The sequence below is a fragment of the Saccharomyces kudriavzevii genome, assembly GCF_947243775.1.
Source record: "Saccharomyces kudriavzevii IFO 1802 strain IFO1802 genome assembly, chromosome: 14".
In the NCBI taxonomy this organism is placed as follows: Eukaryota; Fungi; Ascomycota; class Saccharomycetes; order Saccharomycetales; family Saccharomycetaceae; genus Saccharomyces; species Saccharomyces kudriavzevii.
In genome coordinates this window covers 267,664-284,523 of record NC_079285.1, presented here as the reverse complement: position 1 = coordinate 284,523, position 16,860 = coordinate 267,664, and the positions used below count along the sequence as shown (strand labels likewise).

The following is a 16,860-nucleotide window of genomic DNA, read 5'->3' as shown; positions in this document are numbered from 1 at the left end:
ATGCATATTAAAAAGCGCCACAGTTTCCAGGGTCCGGCGGATAATTTTATGCAGTACCATGTAATACCAGATGACTGTGTATCAAATAATAATTCATGAACTTGCCAATGAGTCTCCTTTAAGGGGGTTGTGGATACTAATGCACCTATTTAGAATTATCGAGCATAGATTGATCTAAGCTGACGAATAATTTCGCAAATCTCAGTAGCCATTATCAGTATCATGCAGTTTCACAAATTAAAAGTAAGGATCAAAATCTGCAATGAAAGAACGGAGAGATATACGTTTCTAAATAGCACCTGCTCTGATAGATCCTTTCAAAGCTCCTTTTTTTATCATTTAATCCTACTAGTAATTTATGTTTTTCTTTCCAAAAGTTTATTTCACTGGCACAACGTATTCAACACGCCGATTCATAAAGAACACGTAAAGTGAAATATTTTAATATAAAATTGCCATAACTTACTTAAACAACTATAAAAAAAATAAACGCACACATTGAATAATGGTGAAAGGAAAAATTAATTTATTCAACGGAATGTAACCTTTTTGAAAAACCTTATTATCATATACCATGAACAACCAATAAATCTTATTACCGCAGATAGTGCGACTAACCATAATATCACGTTAAAATAGATCGACGCCTTGCTTGTCATTAGGGGAATGTCCGCTGTCTTTGCTGTTTCTGAAGTGTCATCAGTTGTTATGGATTTCAAAGCAATATAATCAGCAATACCACCAGTCTCTAAGACAACGGCAACGATGATGAAATTTGTAATGACCCAGAAGATGATAACTAATGATCTAACGTTTGCATAATAACCAGTTTTCTTTTCTTCATATGGCGGCTCACTAGACTGGGATTCAGACTTCGGATCAAAATCTTTCAAAACTTTTAAATACTTATCGTAGTTAGCTTGAATCTCCGAACTTGAAACTAGAACTTCCATTTTGAATGTACCATCTTCCGTAGTATTAATCTTACCTAATGGATTGGCCATTGCACCCTTTGTACCCCATGATAAATCGTGGACATTGCAAAAGGCATAGATGTTCAGAACATTGATATAGGAAGGACTTAATAAAATGTATTGAACAAAACTTGTCAACATGTGCCATGGTTGCAAATAGATAATTGAACTGATCAAATACAAACAGTAGGTGGAGCCCAAAGAGATGACAATATCTCTGAAAGCCTCCGTGGTAATCAAGCCTTCAAAACTAATGGTATCGTTTTTCAAAATATTCTGGAAAGATTTGACACTCATGAATATACTGCAAAATATCATATAAATCATCATCACCGCAAAAATAATGAAGGTTAAAACATAAAACTTCTCTGTACTCTTTGGTTTATTTCCCAGTGATAGTATAAACGTCGACAAAGTACAAATCCCATAAAGCCACAAAAATATCACGGACAATACATTAAAAGCTGAGTGATATGACAATGCAATAGAAACGGTCAAAATTCGAAAGACCAAGAAAAACGAACTCAAAGAAAACCATGATATCAATGTGTTGAAGAAAAGGTAAACAAATTCAATGGTCAAAATAATTTTTCTGCCAATGTTATGACCACTACTCCAAACTCGGTAAAAATGACAGAAAGAATAAACACTGGCAAAAAAAGAACCGTTTAGCCAACGTCTTCTCTGAAGAATAAATTCAGGTACCCTTTCTGGAACATCTGTTGAAGCATACGAGCTTCTACAATATTTCAAAATCCAATTGCAATTTTTTTTAGTGACCACTTCAAAGCATAAAATACGATCTTCGGCAAGATACATGTTAGAAGAGAAAAAATGGAAGCCTTCATTTTCCATAACTTCACCGTAGAAATATTTTTGTAACGGTTGACCTCTCACAGCTTCGAACCTATAAGCAGAGAATGCCCCCGGCAAAACGGTAATAAAACCAAAGTTAGATTCGGTAGTTTTGTCTAAAATATTAGACATTTTGTATTCAAAATTCTGTGACGCAACCAAGGGATTGAAAAGCTTTACAAATCTTTTACCCAAATCAGTCCTTATTTCACCACATGCACCGCCAACATTTGGATTCCTGAATTCCCTCCATAGTTGGTAAATAGAATCTTTGCCTGGCATCGTACCGGCATCCAACAACGTGACAATATTAGGACGTAGTAATTCTGCAAAACCTTCAAACGCCCATCTATGGGAGTTAATTTTCTTCTGGTTTTGTTCTTTTAAGCAAAACAGAAGCTGAATAGGAACAGTGCTTTGATTACATTCCAAGGATACGCCTGATTCCGAAACATCTGTAATATTTATCATTGTCGTATGCTCATAGACATGCATTGCTACTTTCTTTTCGTTGATTTCGTCCTTAGCAAACCCGTCTTGATAGCAACCTAATGAGCTTAGCAATGCTAGGGAGCGTTCGTTAATTTTAGACCGACCATCTGAAATGATGCATACAACAATTTTTTTCCATGCATCAGGTCCCCAAGTGCTTGAGTTTTTTTTCTTCACCATATATTTTACGTTGTCTATGACGCCTTTTAGAGTTCTTCCTAACAAAATGTGGTCCTCATTATACATTGTGACTACTAACATCAATTCTGTTTCCCTCGGTGTTAGATATTTTAATTGTCTGACGGTAAAGTTTTTTTCTGCCAGCTGATTAGGCTCGCAAGTCACAGCCTGGTATCTCATAAACTTAAATTCATTTGGTAAAGTGCTTACATTCTCTGTAGTCTTAGAATATTGATCCAACAGAGTTTTACTGATCGGAGAGTCGAAGACAAAATTACCATTCCAAAGTTTAAATTTCCTGATTTCAGTCCCACTTCTTTTCAGCATTCCATTTGCGACTACCTTATCAGTACTCGCCACTACATTAGAATCCCTAGATACAACAGAGGATACCGAAGAGGATGCAGGCACACCATTAGCCTGAAACTGTAACTTATCGATAGTATTCAGATCGTCATACTCATCTTCTCTTGAAAAATCGTCCTTGTCATATTCACCCAGGTCTCTATGCGAATAACCACTTTTCACACTATCTGCGTCCTCCTTTCCATCATCTACGAGTCCACTATCATCATGCATATATCCTCTGCGCTCTGTAAGCGACATATTCCTTGAACTATTTTCATAGTCATATGGATCTACCATTTCACCGTTTCTTCCCAAATATGAATTGATCTGATAATCATCCCCTCTCTGATCGATATAACCGCCTTCTGGATCATCGTAGTAGTTCTGAACGTCGAGGCCATGATAACCATTATTATAATCCAAGTTTTGGTCAAGGTATTGTGGATTGTTACTATTGTTTATGTTGTCGTTCGCTTGATTCAAAATGGGTCTAGCTTCTTGATCCACATAGCCATCACCACTAGAGGCAATACTGGGAGGTGTTCTAGAAGAGTTCCTGTTGTTATAGTAGTAATCGTTTTCGTTGAAGAATGGTCTTTCAACGGGAGATGCCATTGTCTGCGAGCCATGGTGTATAAGTTCTGGGGTGGTTTGAATCACATTTATTGATGGTAGAGGATACGAGGGTACGTTATTAACATCTTGCTGTAACGGTTGTTGTTTCTGGTTATTAGCGTTAAAAACATCATTATATTCCGCGGTCACTGGTGGGGGACGTTGGCGGTAGTGATTAACGAAACCATCATATACGTCTTGTTCGCCAGCATTATTGTTACTATTATTATTATTATTATTATTATTATTATTATTATTGTTACTATCATTGCTGTACTGCAAATTTGTTGGCTGAGATTGCTCTGGATATTGTAAAGGCTGGATAGGGGTGAACGACCCCATGCTAGTATTATGATTCGTATATCTTTGATTCCTATTTATTAGTTCTTCATCTGAAGAGTGGAACAGCCCGCTATGTGTATTTTGCAGCTCGTAGGACGGCTCATTCTCTGGACTGGGTTGATATTCGTTTCTCGATCGATTATTTTGATTATGCATTGCTGTTTCTTTTCCTGTTTAGCGTTAGAATGTTGCCTTTGCAATCTCTTCGAGGAAAGGTAAAAAAGAGAGAATAGGAAAAAATGGGTACTGCCTATTTAAACAAGCAGTAGGGTATGCTTCGGTAAAGGTTGAAATACAGAAACTGTACCCTTGAAGCCTCGATTCAGGATATAAACCTGAGATATATAATCAAAGCAATAGTTTGTACGAAGTATTATACCTGATTTGGCCAAGAAAATAAATTTTAACGCTAATGGCTGTGTCGCGTCATTATCGCGCTACCAAGCCACGCGATTTCTAAAAAAAGCTTGCTGGCCCCGTCTCGGCTTTGTTTCAGATAAATGTATGTTTCCTGCATGTATTTATTTGTATTAGGAGGCGTTTCACCAAGGGCTCTGTCACATATGCGCAATGAATGTGCTTCTATATATGTATACGTATGTAATTCCGCTAATGGTTGTTGCTGTAGAAAACGTGATCTGATGGTATATCAAACGTCAGTGTGGTGGGCGGAGCGGGCGTAGCATCCTCACCACCATTTGACCTCTGTTCGAGGTCTTGCAAGAAAAGTAATCTTTCTTTGGCTTGGTTGTGGATATAGTTCCTTTTCAGTTTATTTATGATCGTCTCTTGTAACCCGCACGGTTTTGATGAAATGGTGACAGCATTATTCAGGAAAACATTAGCATTTTTCATCAATATTCTTAAAGTGCGTTCTCCATCTGGAGTTCCTTGCGATTTTTGGTTGCGTTGCTTGATGGCGTACCTTCTGAGTTCATTATCGGAAGAATTTACCAAGATATCGCAAAGTTGAAAGGCCACATGGCTTAGTTGCTCGTTCAACTCTTGATCCCTCACAAATAAAATGCGATTTCTATAGTTTGTCAATAAAGTTCTAGCCACCGTAAGAACTTTATTTAATAGACCAGAAAGCTTCCAGGCAGCCTCTGAAAAACTCTCCTTTAGGCACGAAATCGCAAATTCAACGATGTCTACTTTGATCAACGAAAGATCGATCTTGCCCTGTACGTCATTGTCATCTAAGGGAACAGCATCCAGAACCAGATCTTGTAACGACTCAAAAGTTCCCGAGGTCACGATGTTCAAACCTTGAATCAAAGCCTTAGTCAAACGGATTTCCTTAAGATCTAATGGGATCGCAGTGGAAATAGAGTCTATGATGTCACATAGTTGTAAATAAAATTTTTTGGTTGTATCTTCCAAGAAATTGGTCTGAACAGCATTCAAGATCTTCGTTTCGGGATACTTCTCGTTTGCTATTTTCGATTCAACGATCAATTCCATCAGAGCATGATTGAACTTTAAAGAGTTGACCAGTACCTCCGTAAGTGAAGACGGAGTCATTTGTTCAGAGACGTCCATGCTTTCGACTCGTGGTTCCGAGGAGCCGTTGGTTCGTATCCCAGTTCCGTCCCTGGTCATGCACATCGCGTCCTCATCTAGGGTATCCCTTTGCAAGTCCGCATCCGTATCACCGGAATATCGCGCTCCAGTTTCGCTCCAGTTTTGCAGTTCTTGCAGCAGATCATTGACGAGGTGTTGAAAAACTTCAATGTATTTGTTCGTCAAATTTAAAATCTCGGAGCCTTCCAATGTAAAAGTGGGCGGAAAGCTACCATCCATGGACTCTATCAGAGTCAAATAGCATGTCAACAAGTTGAATTGAAGATCCCAAGTTCTCTGCACCGGGAAGGCTTCATAAACGATTTCAAATCGTTGCGTAATCTGCGGCAAAGATAATGTCAAACTGGAAAGATCGGGCATATCGTCCATTTTTACGTATTGCAGAATATTGATATAGCCATTATTAGCGAGGTAATCCGTATAAATTTGCAAAAAAAGTCTTGTTTCATTGTAATAAATGTTGTATTTGCCCTCCTGCGTGGAACCTAGAGCAGTCAGCCCGTTTTCATAGTATGTAAGGGCCTTAAGATAGAATCGTAAACACTTCTTGATATCTGAGAGCAACCACCGGTCGGCCTGCTCTTCGCACTCAATCGCGGCCAAATAAAAGTCCTCTTGCGTAGTCAAAGACTTCTGTTCATTCTTTTGTTTCTTGCTCTTGCCGGAGTGCTTGAAATTTCTTGGAGCCCCCATCACTTGACGCATGTACCTTACTTCTCTTTTCTACCTGAGAAGCACAGCGTCCAATTCTGCGTTGTACGCACAGTTTTTCAAGGGCCCGTATGAACGGAAAGCCAAGATAAGATGAAAAAAAAGCAAATCAGTTTGAAAATTACGTATGCAACTTCTACAAGCGCTGCCCCTGATGTGCTGTTAGTGAGAAAATTCATCAGTTTCAACAGTACAATGATGGAATACGGCAAAAACATGGTTATGGATAATAGGCCATTGATTGCCTGCTGTACATTGGATCATGTGAGCAAAATAGCTGCTGGGCACTGCATACGACTCCTCGATATAGGGACTGCGGCACCCTGTAGACCGCACAGGCGCACAGCCGTGCTGCTCGGGGCTCAGAAAGCAACAAAGAGGGACTTCTAGAAGGAGATGATTCCGAAACGGCTTTAAGGGCGGTGAATATGATGCAAAGGGTGCGTATCCCTGTGTATCGTGGCATCTTGCATCCCCCTCACGCCTTTTGCCGTTCAATAACATTCTGTAAAGTGGGGATGAACGGATGGAAGTACTATGCTATTATGCGCTCTTCTTCCTGTTTTTCCCACTGTCATCCCTTGCTTTCAATATATAAAGATCCGGTAGATACCGAATCCGTTATATCACACTGAAGGTCCTGTTTCGTCTTATCTTAGGTTTGCCACCTCATATTGCTGCAAAGTACGGCATTAGCAATAAAAATAACTACATCTATCCAACAAGCAACTAAGTATAAACATTTCAATTTTCTATTTACCAATAAGCAATGTCCTACAAAAAGTTTGTGTACTTTATTAACTTTTTTTTTCTGCTGGGTGCTACATTGTTGGCATTTTTCTTGATACTGGCAGGTGGCAGAAACACAGGAGTATTGAAAAATTTTTATTGGTTCCAAGCGTTCACTTCAGGCTTTAACTCGGCACCTTCCATGACTAGATGGTACAACTATAATTGGTGTGGTTGGCAGAGCCTCGGGCAGGCCGTAAACTGCTCCTCCAAGATGGCTGCGCAGCCATTTTCCCCAAGGGACAACTTTGGTAGCTCGCCTCTTATGCCCGCAACCTTCTTAAACAATAGAAACACCTACTATTACCTCTCAAGAGTGGGATGGGCAATGCTTTTAATTGGGCTCCTCTTTTTACTGATCACGTTGGTCTCTGTCATTGTCAATATGATCAAATACACTAGAGCCACAGCCTCATTGACAACTGCTCTGAGCTGGATTACTCTTTTCTTTATGACCCTTTCGGCCTGTTTGTACACAGGGTGCTACGCCAAGGCAGTAAAGGCGTTCCATCGCGAAGACCGCGATGCTAGGCTGGGTCCTAAGAATTTTGGGTTCATTTGGACCACCGTGTTTTTGTTGATAGTGAACGCCATCTGCTCCACTGTCATGGCGGCTAGTTACAAAGAAAACGGGTACAGCTACGACCGCAGTTTTGCTTCCACGAAAACGACGGAATCGCAGACGCCTACTCCAGGTCTAACGAACGGAGGGGTAACAGAAGTTCAGCAGTCTCAACCTCATAACAACGGGAGGTTCTTCAGGAAATTGAGAGCAAAGAAGAGAACGGTCATTAATGAAGGCGATGAGCCGGACCAGCTCCAAGAAGAACACGTCTACACTGAACAGAATATACCTGTCGTAGCATAGGTCGGCGTGGTAAATTTGCTCCCTCTTTTCATCGTCGGTGACAAAAGCAAAATAAACTAATTACAGAGATACCCTTTACTGCTTTATTTGTTCTTCTTCACCCATCTACCTAATAATAATATGTTGTACCAACATTTTCCTAATTTTAATCTTTATTTATGTCAAACAATATAGTGAAACCCTTCAGCAAAATGAAGTCGTTTTAAAACTCCACCACAACCTCTCGAGCATATCTTACTAACTCATTTCCTTCTCACCTCTTCTTCTTAAAAGTAATAATTCAAACGAAAACCAAAAAGATTCTGCTACACAGCATGAATTCGGTCACCATACAGACAGATCTTATGATAGGATGCTAGGTTTAGGTCAGTCCGCTCAAGCATATGCCAATGACGGCGATGCCAACATGAATCAGGCAAAAAGCAAAAAGCCTGGCATTCCGGGGTGTGGCATGGCGAACGATCTTGAATATCCTCATGGCGACAAGCGCTCTTCGTCCAACCAGCATCACTTGGGAATATTGCCAAGTGAATGCCCGGGCCCTACTTTGAACACTGGCGCCGGTAGCGTCGGTATCCCAGGCTGTGGTAAAGTCACAAATAAAGTGGTCAATGACCATGACGGCAGCACCAGGTCTACGTTGGCAAATTTTGACGTCAGCAAAATGACCGAGGCCAGAATGAACAGCAGGAATGTTCCGCCTGGCTGCCAAAATACATCCATGCCACATTTCGATGGCTCCATTGACCAACACATCCCAGGTGCAGGTTCGCCTCAACCTAAGTCTCACCACATTGATGCGTGGAACAGCATCTCGTCCTGTGGTGCCGATAATAACAATCAAGACATGATGCATCCGCAGGCCGCTCCTTTGGACAGGTACAGTGAACACATGGTAAGGAATGAAACGAGCGATAACGCTACCTCTTCGTACACTGTTCACGCGCATGGATCCCCTGCAAATATTTCAAGCGCCACTCAGAAAGTTGATGGAAGAAAAAACCACGAATATGGAATGAATGATCGGCACACTGTTCCAAGAGACTGCGTCACAGCCGACACTAATCCTTCAACGAATCGAATCAGTGCTACTGGTCCTAATATTGCCAACGTCAAAAATGAGGTCTTGCATGATTAGTGTCTTTTCGTTTCGCGCTTTCCTTTGATTCCTTTTAAGTCTTATATTTGTATATTTCTTTACGTAGTGATGTTGTAACGACCATTTTTATTAGTTGTCCATTGCTGTTTTATCCTACAAATATATTATTTGTACATTACCTGCCCCAATGTGCTTGCGTGTCGCCAGGTAAGGGGTGCGGGGCTGGCGACAAGAATAGCCGCCCACGAATTCTTCCTCGGCCCGCTGCCAACCATATAAATAACACAAGTTTCCAATTAAAGGTCACAAAACGCAAGATCCATTCTCCTGTCTCTAACAGTATCAAACAAAAGCATAAGAATAATCCATCATTTTTATAATGAATGAAGTCGATCGGATCATTGGCTACAAAAAGTACGAGGTGAAAGTGCCCAAGGACAAACAAATGCCAAAGAATAGATCCAAACGTGCAAATTTTGAGCAGATAGATAGCAGCACAAGGGAAAGGGAAAGGGACAGGGAAAATGCAAGAACCTTCGCTGAAGAAAGGAAGAGATTCTTGGAGAGAATGAGCAAGAATAAAAGAAAAAATACGAATAAAAAGGATAAAGAAAAGTCAAAAGAAACAGGAAAAGATAACTATAAAAAAGACGACAAAAAATCAAAAGAACAGAAAAAATTGACGACTACAAGGGATTTTTGCTTCAAAGAACCGCATTCGGCGACATTTAATCATAGTGCTCTAGCCATAGACCCCAAGCCGAAACCTCAGTCTGGATCAGATGATGACGCAGAATCAAAACCTGGGACCAAAATCATGATAGATCAAGCTATTCAGACATCCAGTCCCCTAAATGTCCAATTATCAGAGCTTTTCAACGACAATATCCTCAGCGCCACAAAAGATAACAGCGCTCTCCTTCAGCACACAGAGTTCACCTCCTGGGAACGTCGTTGGTCGAACTGCAGTACGATCAGTAACGTGACGACGGTTTCACCAATTCCAGATCCCAAATACGATGTTAACTACAACGACATACCTTCGATCAATTCAATTGCGCTGATGATCCAAGATCCTAACAACTACGCATCATCCCTAGACTACCATGAAGGAAATAAAAAGTTACTCCAAGAAGAGGTGCAATACTCGAACAAAGCCAAGAGTGCCATCATGGGGCTGACAACACTCTGCACAAATGAAAAACTAAGTTCACATACAGAAATAGCCGGCCGACAGGTACCACGCTGGTCCGAATTCCCCACCTGTTGCAGCCAAACTCTCGCTTAGTTTTATTTTCTGAAGGTGCATATAAACCTTTTACCATAACTTTCTCTATACCTACTATTTAACAACACTAAAAGGTAAAAAGAGTTGGCCTCTTAACGACAGCTCTTCAGTTACTTTATATTCTTCTCACACTCCTACTGCCTCAATTGAATTTCACCGTGGTTACCCGCAATAGCACAGGGTAACGGATTGTTTTTTTTTCTTGTTGCTTTGAGCCTTTTCGGACATGAGAGGTCAAAAGAAAAAACAAACACGACCAGTAAGCCGGAATAAACAAGTATAATCACCTATTGATTGAACTTCCTTAAACAAACTCAGTCTTCCATAAAGAAAAGGCATCTTAAAACGCTGCCCACGCACAGTTGTTTATCCAGAAACCACATTTTCAACGTTTTGTCTGTCTCTTTTCTGTCTTCTCCTTATTCAGACAATTAGCATTGAAACAGCGAACAAGCCGTGTGTATTTCAAAACCTTCTGTACCTGTTTCTCTTCTCATTTTTTTGCTTTCACAGCATTCCCTCATCTGGCTACGTTGTTTTAAAGTTGGAGACGTTTTCTATCATTAGATTTTTCGTGAATTACAAACATCGAGAGCCTCTTTTTTTCAAAACCAGCTTTTTTCAATAAATTTTCAAAGGTAAAATACCCATTATTTTCCTTAGCATGCAAAATTCAGTTTATTTTGACCACACAGGGTCCTTTGCGTCCAGTAGCGACAATATTGTGTCGAGTGCCACCAACACACACAATATTTCTCCCAGTCATCGTTCCAGTTTAAATCTGAACACTTCTTCCCATGCTCACGAGGCACCTGGTAGAGGAAGCGCCAGCGGGGACTTGTATTTGAATGACACAAATTCGCCTTTAGCCATATCATCTATGCTCAATACTCTTACTCTTGGCAATAACTCTATGCCACAAGATATGACAAACAGCAACACTAATAGCCACGATAATAACATTAAGGGGAACTACAGCCTGCAATTATCAAATGTGCCCAAGGATATCACCCTTAGAGAGTGTTATGCAATTTTCGCTCTTGCTGAAGGCGTGAAAAGTATAGAATTGCAGAAAATAAATTCCTCAGCAAGCATTGTTAACGCTTCTTTGGAGGACGAAAATGATATTTATGTCATTGCTAGATTTGAATTGCTGTACCTAGCAATCAATTACGCCGTTATTTTGAACTCAAAAGATGAATTATTTGGACCTACTTTTCCCAATAAGACTTCCGTGGAGATAATAGATGAAACAACAAAAAATTTAGTGTCGTTTCCGTCACCCAATGTTTTCCATGAAAACTCGAGGCTGAACAAACAAAACCCTGGTATGAAAAGGCCAAGTTTGCTATCGCAACGTTCAAGATTTTCATTCAGTGATCCATTTTCTAATGATTCTCCTCTAACCCAGCAGCAACCTCAACCTCAACAACAACAGTTGCAACAGCAACAGCAACAGCAACAGCCATCTCAGAAACATTCACCACAGGAGTCCAATCAACAACAAATGAATTCTTCAGTGCCGCTATCTTCACATGGGCAAGTCATTGGGTTACATTCCAACCGCTCACATCAAGAACTGCCCGTGGAACCATCAATTTCGACATCTGAAATTAGCAAATCCTTTCTGTTGAGAGATAACACCGAAATCAATGAAAAGATATGGGGTACCAGTGGTATACCTTCCAGCATCAACGGTTACATGAGCACACCTCAACCTTCCACACCAACTCTAGAATGGGGGAACGCTTCAGCATCTCAACATGGCTCTTCATTCTTTCTACCTTCTGCAGCATCCACAGCTATTGCGCCTGTTAATAGCAGTACAAATGCCAATACCAATGCCAATGCCAACGCTAACGTCAATAGCGGAACAAACAACGCTGGCACCGCTGCACTTTCTGCCAGCTCTCAACAACCGATGATGCAAATGGGTAATGCAATCAACAACTCCTTATCATCCTCAAATTCATTGCCCCCATACGGCTTAATGTCTTCTCAGACACAGCACATGTCGAATATGGTCAACACTTCCGATATGAATATCACACCTCAAAAACAGAACAGATTTATGCAACAACCACAACCAGAGCATATGTATCCTGTGAACCAAAGTACTACTCCTCAGAAAGTACCGTCTGCAAGGCTAAGCTCGAGTAGAAATTCACACAAGAACAACTCCACCACTTCATTATCCTCCAATATAACTGGATCTGCCTCGATTTCACAGGCAGATTTATCACTACTAGCGAGAATCCCGCCACCTGCCAACCCAGCTGATCAAAATCCACCTTGCAATACTCTATATGTTGGCAACTTACCCTCTGATGCTACTGAACAAGAACTAAGGCAATTGTTTTCAGGTCAGGAAGGTTTTAGGAGATTGTCATTCAGAAATAAGAACACCACATCTAATGGTCATAGTCATGGACCAATGTGTTTTGTCGAATTCGATGATGTTAGCTTTGCGACAAGAGCATTAGCCGAATTGTACGGTAGACAATTACCTCGCTCTACAGTGAGTAGTAAAGGAGGTATAAGGTTAAGCTTTTCAAAGAATCCATTGGGTGTTAGGGGACCAAATAGCAGGAGAGGAGGTACTAGTAACCCAAATCCTACTGTAAATATGCTCTCAAGCTACAATTCTAATGTTGGCCATATAAAAAACTGATGAAGGCTTTTGTATACAATAACCTTCCGCCTTGCATATATCTTATTATGTGCATTGTTTTCCACGTTATTTTTCCACCACTAATAAGAATAATAAATTTCTGTCGCATTTTCTGTCTTTTTTTTATTATCTGTTATGATAACTTTTCTAAACCGACTAATAATACTAATAACGATATTTTCTCTCTTCAATTATTATAAATTATTTTTTACTATTACATTACAGCGTGCATATATCACAAGTTTTTCTCTTCCTGTCCATTATTTGATTTGTATTATGGATCATAACCACCACCTTTCTCTTTCTACATCATTTTCAAACAACTATGCCGTCTCTATAACAGCAGCTTTTCCTTTTTCAATTTGTTTTCACAATTCAATTACATATTGCTTATGCTGGTATGGATAAGGCAGAGGGAAAAAAGTCCCACAATTTTAATCGAGTTTATTCTTTGGTGTGCTTATTGCCATCAAAGTACTACGTACTTAGGTGAGGCCCAATCCAACCAAATTCTTTGAAGAGAGGATATCTTTATCTTCAGGTTGCTAATTTTTATTCCTTTTCCTGTTTAAACTCTACTTTTGGATAATCTCCCCATTATATTACTTTTACTCCAGAACTCATTTTATAGAAGTATATATCGGTATCAACTTCAATGTAATATTTTCAACTCTATGCTACTAAAAGAAGTCATCGAAAAGCTATCGACTTTAGAGATACTCCTGCGTGTCCTCAAACTCACACTTTTAACACCTGATCGATTGATTGATTTGATTACATGTACTATCTTTACGAAAGAACCGGTACGGGTAATGATTTCATGTTTCCATTTTTTTGGACAATTTGCCTTAGGTAAAATTTTCACGACTTCTCTCCCTCAAGTACCGCGATTACTGTAGAGGTTGTCCGTTAAACGTAGTAACTACTGACGCATCTAAAAAGGTGCTCACAGTCTGTATTCGGCTTTCTTCACATTCTCACCCGTGGACTGAATGGGAAAACAAATCAAGAAACTAAAAAGAGGCCTAAGAACACAGAGAGTATTGGACAATAAGGTTAAACTCACATCATGCATCACCAAACCAAGTTAGATGTATTCATAATCAGAGCTTACAATCTACTGTCCAATGAGTCAGTCATTAGCGGTGCCTCCTTGCAGAGTGTTACAAATTCGCCGCAAACAGCGACAAATACACCATCAGGTATGGTTAGCGGGATGGTGGGCACAACGATTGCTAACTCAGCAGGATTGATGGGCTCCGATAACACACCTAATATTGATGGCATTATAACTAGCACTGGCGGTAATGCTCTGGCGAAGGCCAACTCAGACAGTACCAATGCAACGCCGAATGCTAATTCAAGCTCTGTTTCAGCCATAAGCAATGCCAGCAATCCCACTAACAACGGCAACAACGCGAGCTCTAGTACAACATCGAATGGAGTTTGTACACAAGCTCAATATTCTCAACTGTTCGCTAAGATATCCAAACTGTATAATGCTACATTATCTTCAGGATCAATTGATGATAGATCGACATCACCAAAGTCGGCAATCGAACTGTATCAAAGGTTTCAACAGATTATCAAAGAACTAGAATTAAGCTTTGAGGCCAGCCCTTATGCAAAATATTTCCGCCGTTTGGATGGAAGACTTTGGCAAATTAAGGCTGACTCCGAATTAGAAAATGATGAATTATGGCGACTAGTCTCAATGAGTATATTTAGTGTATTCGATCCGCAGACCGGCCAAATTTTAAATCAAGGGCGTAGAAAGGGAAATTCTTTAAACACGTCTACTAAGGGTTCCCCATCAGAGTTACAAGGAGTAAACAATGGGAATAATAATGGGAATAGTGGCAGCATCGGAAACGGGAATAATATTAAAAACTATGGAAATAAAAATGCAACGAACAATCGAACGAAAAAAAGAGGTACCAGAGTGGCCAAAAACGCCAAAAACGGAAAGAATAATAAAAACGCTAACAAGGAAAGAAACAGTATTGCAGATTCGAGCTCATTCAATAATGCAACCATAAGCAACCCAGCAACCAATATGCTTTTTGATCCATCATTGTCACAGCAACTACAAAAACGACTGCAAACGCTATCACAAGATGTCAATTCCCGTTCATTGACGGGATATTATACACAACCAACAAGTCCTGGTTCAGGCGGATTTGAATTTGGTCTAAGTCATGCGGATCTGAATCCCAATAGTTCTAATAATAACATGGGTTACAATACAATGTCTAATAATGGTTCTCATTCATGGAAACGAAGATCATTGGGATCATTAGACGTCAATACATTGGATGATGAGGCGGTGGAAGAACTGTTACAATTAACGAATACAAACAAAAGGCAGAGACCAATGACGACAGCAGATGGGGCTTTGATAAACGACGGTACGGATAATAACCTAAACACAGCGAACAACCAAATGAAAGTGGATCTAAATCCTCCGAATAACATGGCAACTATTGATACAGACGCGGTAATACGCCCTTTAAAAGAAGCCTATGACGCTATCATTTCTGAAAAAGACCAAAGAATTGCACAATTGGAAAGGGAATTGGAATTACAACGTCAAGAGACACAGTGGCTAAGGAAAATGTTAATTGAGGACATGGGCTGTGTTAGAAGCATGCTACGAGATTTGCAAAGATGACACGATAATAGTAATGAATGTGTTTGTTTTCTTTCTCTTTTGATTTCAGTGTAAATTTCCGGCATGGTTAACTATTTAACAGTGACTTCTACCATCTTGGTGTTTTTTGTACTCTTCTATAATGAACGGACGTTATTATATAACTACGAAATAATGATATTTTTTTTTACTTTGTTCCTAATGCTGAAAACCAAAACGTATATATTTTGATAACTACTCATTACCAGGATTTTTTTTCCTGCGTTGTGGTGTTCCACTGTCTCATTTAACACTACTTTGGCCGCAAGAACCTCTCGTCGTTGCGAGCGAACAAGGGGTGGAGAAAATAAGGTGAGGAGGAGAATCTATATATAAGAGAAAAACAATGGGTGAAATATCGAAGGAATAGGGCCGTTACTTATATTCTTGCCCAGCCTCAGGACAGCGGTGCAATCCTTCAAATAACAGTCTCAAGTAGCAGAGTAAATACATAGTAAAAAAAAAAGAATGTCTACGTTGAAAGTTGTTTCATCAAAGCTTGCAGCTGAGATCGATAAGGAGTTGATGGGTCCTCAAATTGGATTCACTTTACAACAACTGATGGAATTAGCCGGATTCAGTGTAGCACAGGCTGTATGCCGTCAATTTCCGTTGCGGGGAAAGACTGAAACGGAGAAGGGCAAACATGTATTTGTTATTGCTGGGCCAGGTAATAATGGCGGGGATGGTCTTGTATGCGCAAGACACTTGAAGCTTTTTGGCTACAATCCAATTGTTTTTTACCCCAAGAGAAGTGAACGTACTGAATTCTATAAGCAACTGGTTCACCAATTAAATTTCTTCAAGGTTCCTGTATTATCTCAAGATGAGGAAAACTGGCTGGAATATTTGAAGCCAGAAAAAACTTTATGCATTGTTGATGCTATATTTGGCTTTAGTTTCAAGCCTCCAATGAGAGAACCATTCAAGGGTATTGTCGATGAACTGTGCAAATTACAAGATCGTATCCCCATCGTTTCGGTAGACGTTCCAACAGGTTGGGATGTGGATGAGGGTCCAATCTCGCATCCTTCAATTAACCCTGCAGTTCTTGTTTCTCTCACTGTTCCTAAACCATGTAGCACGTATATAGGAGAGAAACACACAACTCATTACGTCGGAGGAAGATTCATTCCTCGCGATTTTGCCAACAAATACGGCTTTGAGCCATTTGGCTATGAGTACACTGACCAAATATTGAAACTGTAATGGAAATTACCAAGTTCATAACTTCCATGCCATATATAACGCTAAATAATTCTTCATGTTGTGAACAAATAACGATCATGATCCCTTTAGGCTGATATAAAAAGTATCGTTTCTTTTTCTGACGCGCAATCTTTTCTTTTTCTATC

General features: G+C 40.0%; 8 protein-coding genes across 8 annotated transcripts; 6 read left to right on the top strand and 2 right to left on the bottom strand.

Moving 5' to 3' along the window:
* Positions 1-530: 530 nt before the first annotated feature.
* CHS1 (chitin synthase I) lies at positions 531-3,962 on the bottom strand (the record flags this gene model as incomplete). The annotated part of the gene is made up of 1 exon (XM_056230728.1): positions 531-3,962. The coding sequence occupies one exon, from the start codon at positions 3,960-3,962 to the stop codon at positions 531-533; it is 3,432 nt and encodes a 1,143-aa protein (XP_056084617.1).
* A 453-nt stretch (positions 3,963-4,415) lies between these two features.
* SKDI14G1330 (uncharacterized protein) lies at positions 4,416-6,083 on the bottom strand (the record flags this gene model as incomplete). The annotated part of the gene is made up of 1 exon (XM_056230727.1): positions 4,416-6,083. One exon carries the CDS (start codon positions 6,081-6,083, stop codon positions 4,416-4,418), a length of 1,668 nt encoding a protein of 555 aa, XP_056084616.1.
* A 787-nt stretch (positions 6,084-6,870) lies between these two features.
* On the top strand, positions 6,871-7,758 carry SKDI14G1320 (uncharacterized protein; the record flags this gene model as incomplete). The annotated part of the gene is made up of 1 exon (XM_056230725.1): positions 6,871-7,758. One exon carries the CDS (start codon positions 6,871-6,873, stop codon positions 7,756-7,758), a length of 888 nt encoding a protein of 295 aa, XP_056084615.1.
* Positions 7,759-8,110: 352 nt separating this feature from the next.
* Positions 8,111-8,896, top strand: SKDI14G1310 (uncharacterized protein; the record flags this gene model as incomplete). The annotated part of the gene is made up of 1 exon (XM_056230724.1): positions 8,111-8,896. One exon carries the CDS (start codon positions 8,111-8,113, stop codon positions 8,894-8,896), a length of 786 nt encoding a protein of 261 aa, XP_056084614.1.
* A 340-nt stretch (positions 8,897-9,236) lies between these two features.
* On the top strand, positions 9,237-10,145 carry SLZ1 (Slz1p; the record flags this gene model as incomplete). Its single annotated transcript, XM_056230723.1, has 1 exon — positions 9,237-10,145. One exon carries the CDS (start codon positions 9,237-9,239, stop codon positions 10,143-10,145), a length of 909 nt encoding a protein of 302 aa, XP_056084613.1.
* Positions 10,146-10,809: 664 nt separating this feature from the next.
* On the top strand, positions 10,810-12,816 carry WHI3 (mRNA-binding protein WHI3; the record flags this gene model as incomplete). Its single annotated transcript, XM_056230722.1, has 1 exon — positions 10,810-12,816. The coding sequence occupies one exon, from the start codon at positions 10,810-10,812 to the stop codon at positions 12,814-12,816; it is 2,007 nt and encodes a 668-aa protein (XP_056084612.1).
* Positions 12,817-13,885: 1,069 nt separating this feature from the next.
* On the top strand, positions 13,886-15,487 carry GCR2 (Gcr2p; the record flags this gene model as incomplete). Its single annotated transcript, XM_056230721.1, has 1 exon — positions 13,886-15,487. One exon carries the CDS (start codon positions 13,886-13,888, stop codon positions 15,485-15,487), a length of 1,602 nt encoding a protein of 533 aa, XP_056084611.1.
* Positions 15,488-15,973: 486 nt separating this feature from the next.
* NNR1 (NADHX epimerase) lies at positions 15,974-16,714 on the top strand (the record flags this gene model as incomplete). The annotated part of the gene is made up of 1 exon (XM_056230720.1): positions 15,974-16,714. One exon carries the CDS (start codon positions 15,974-15,976, stop codon positions 16,712-16,714), a length of 741 nt encoding a protein of 246 aa, XP_056084610.1.
* Positions 16,715-16,860: the final 146 nt, after the last annotated feature.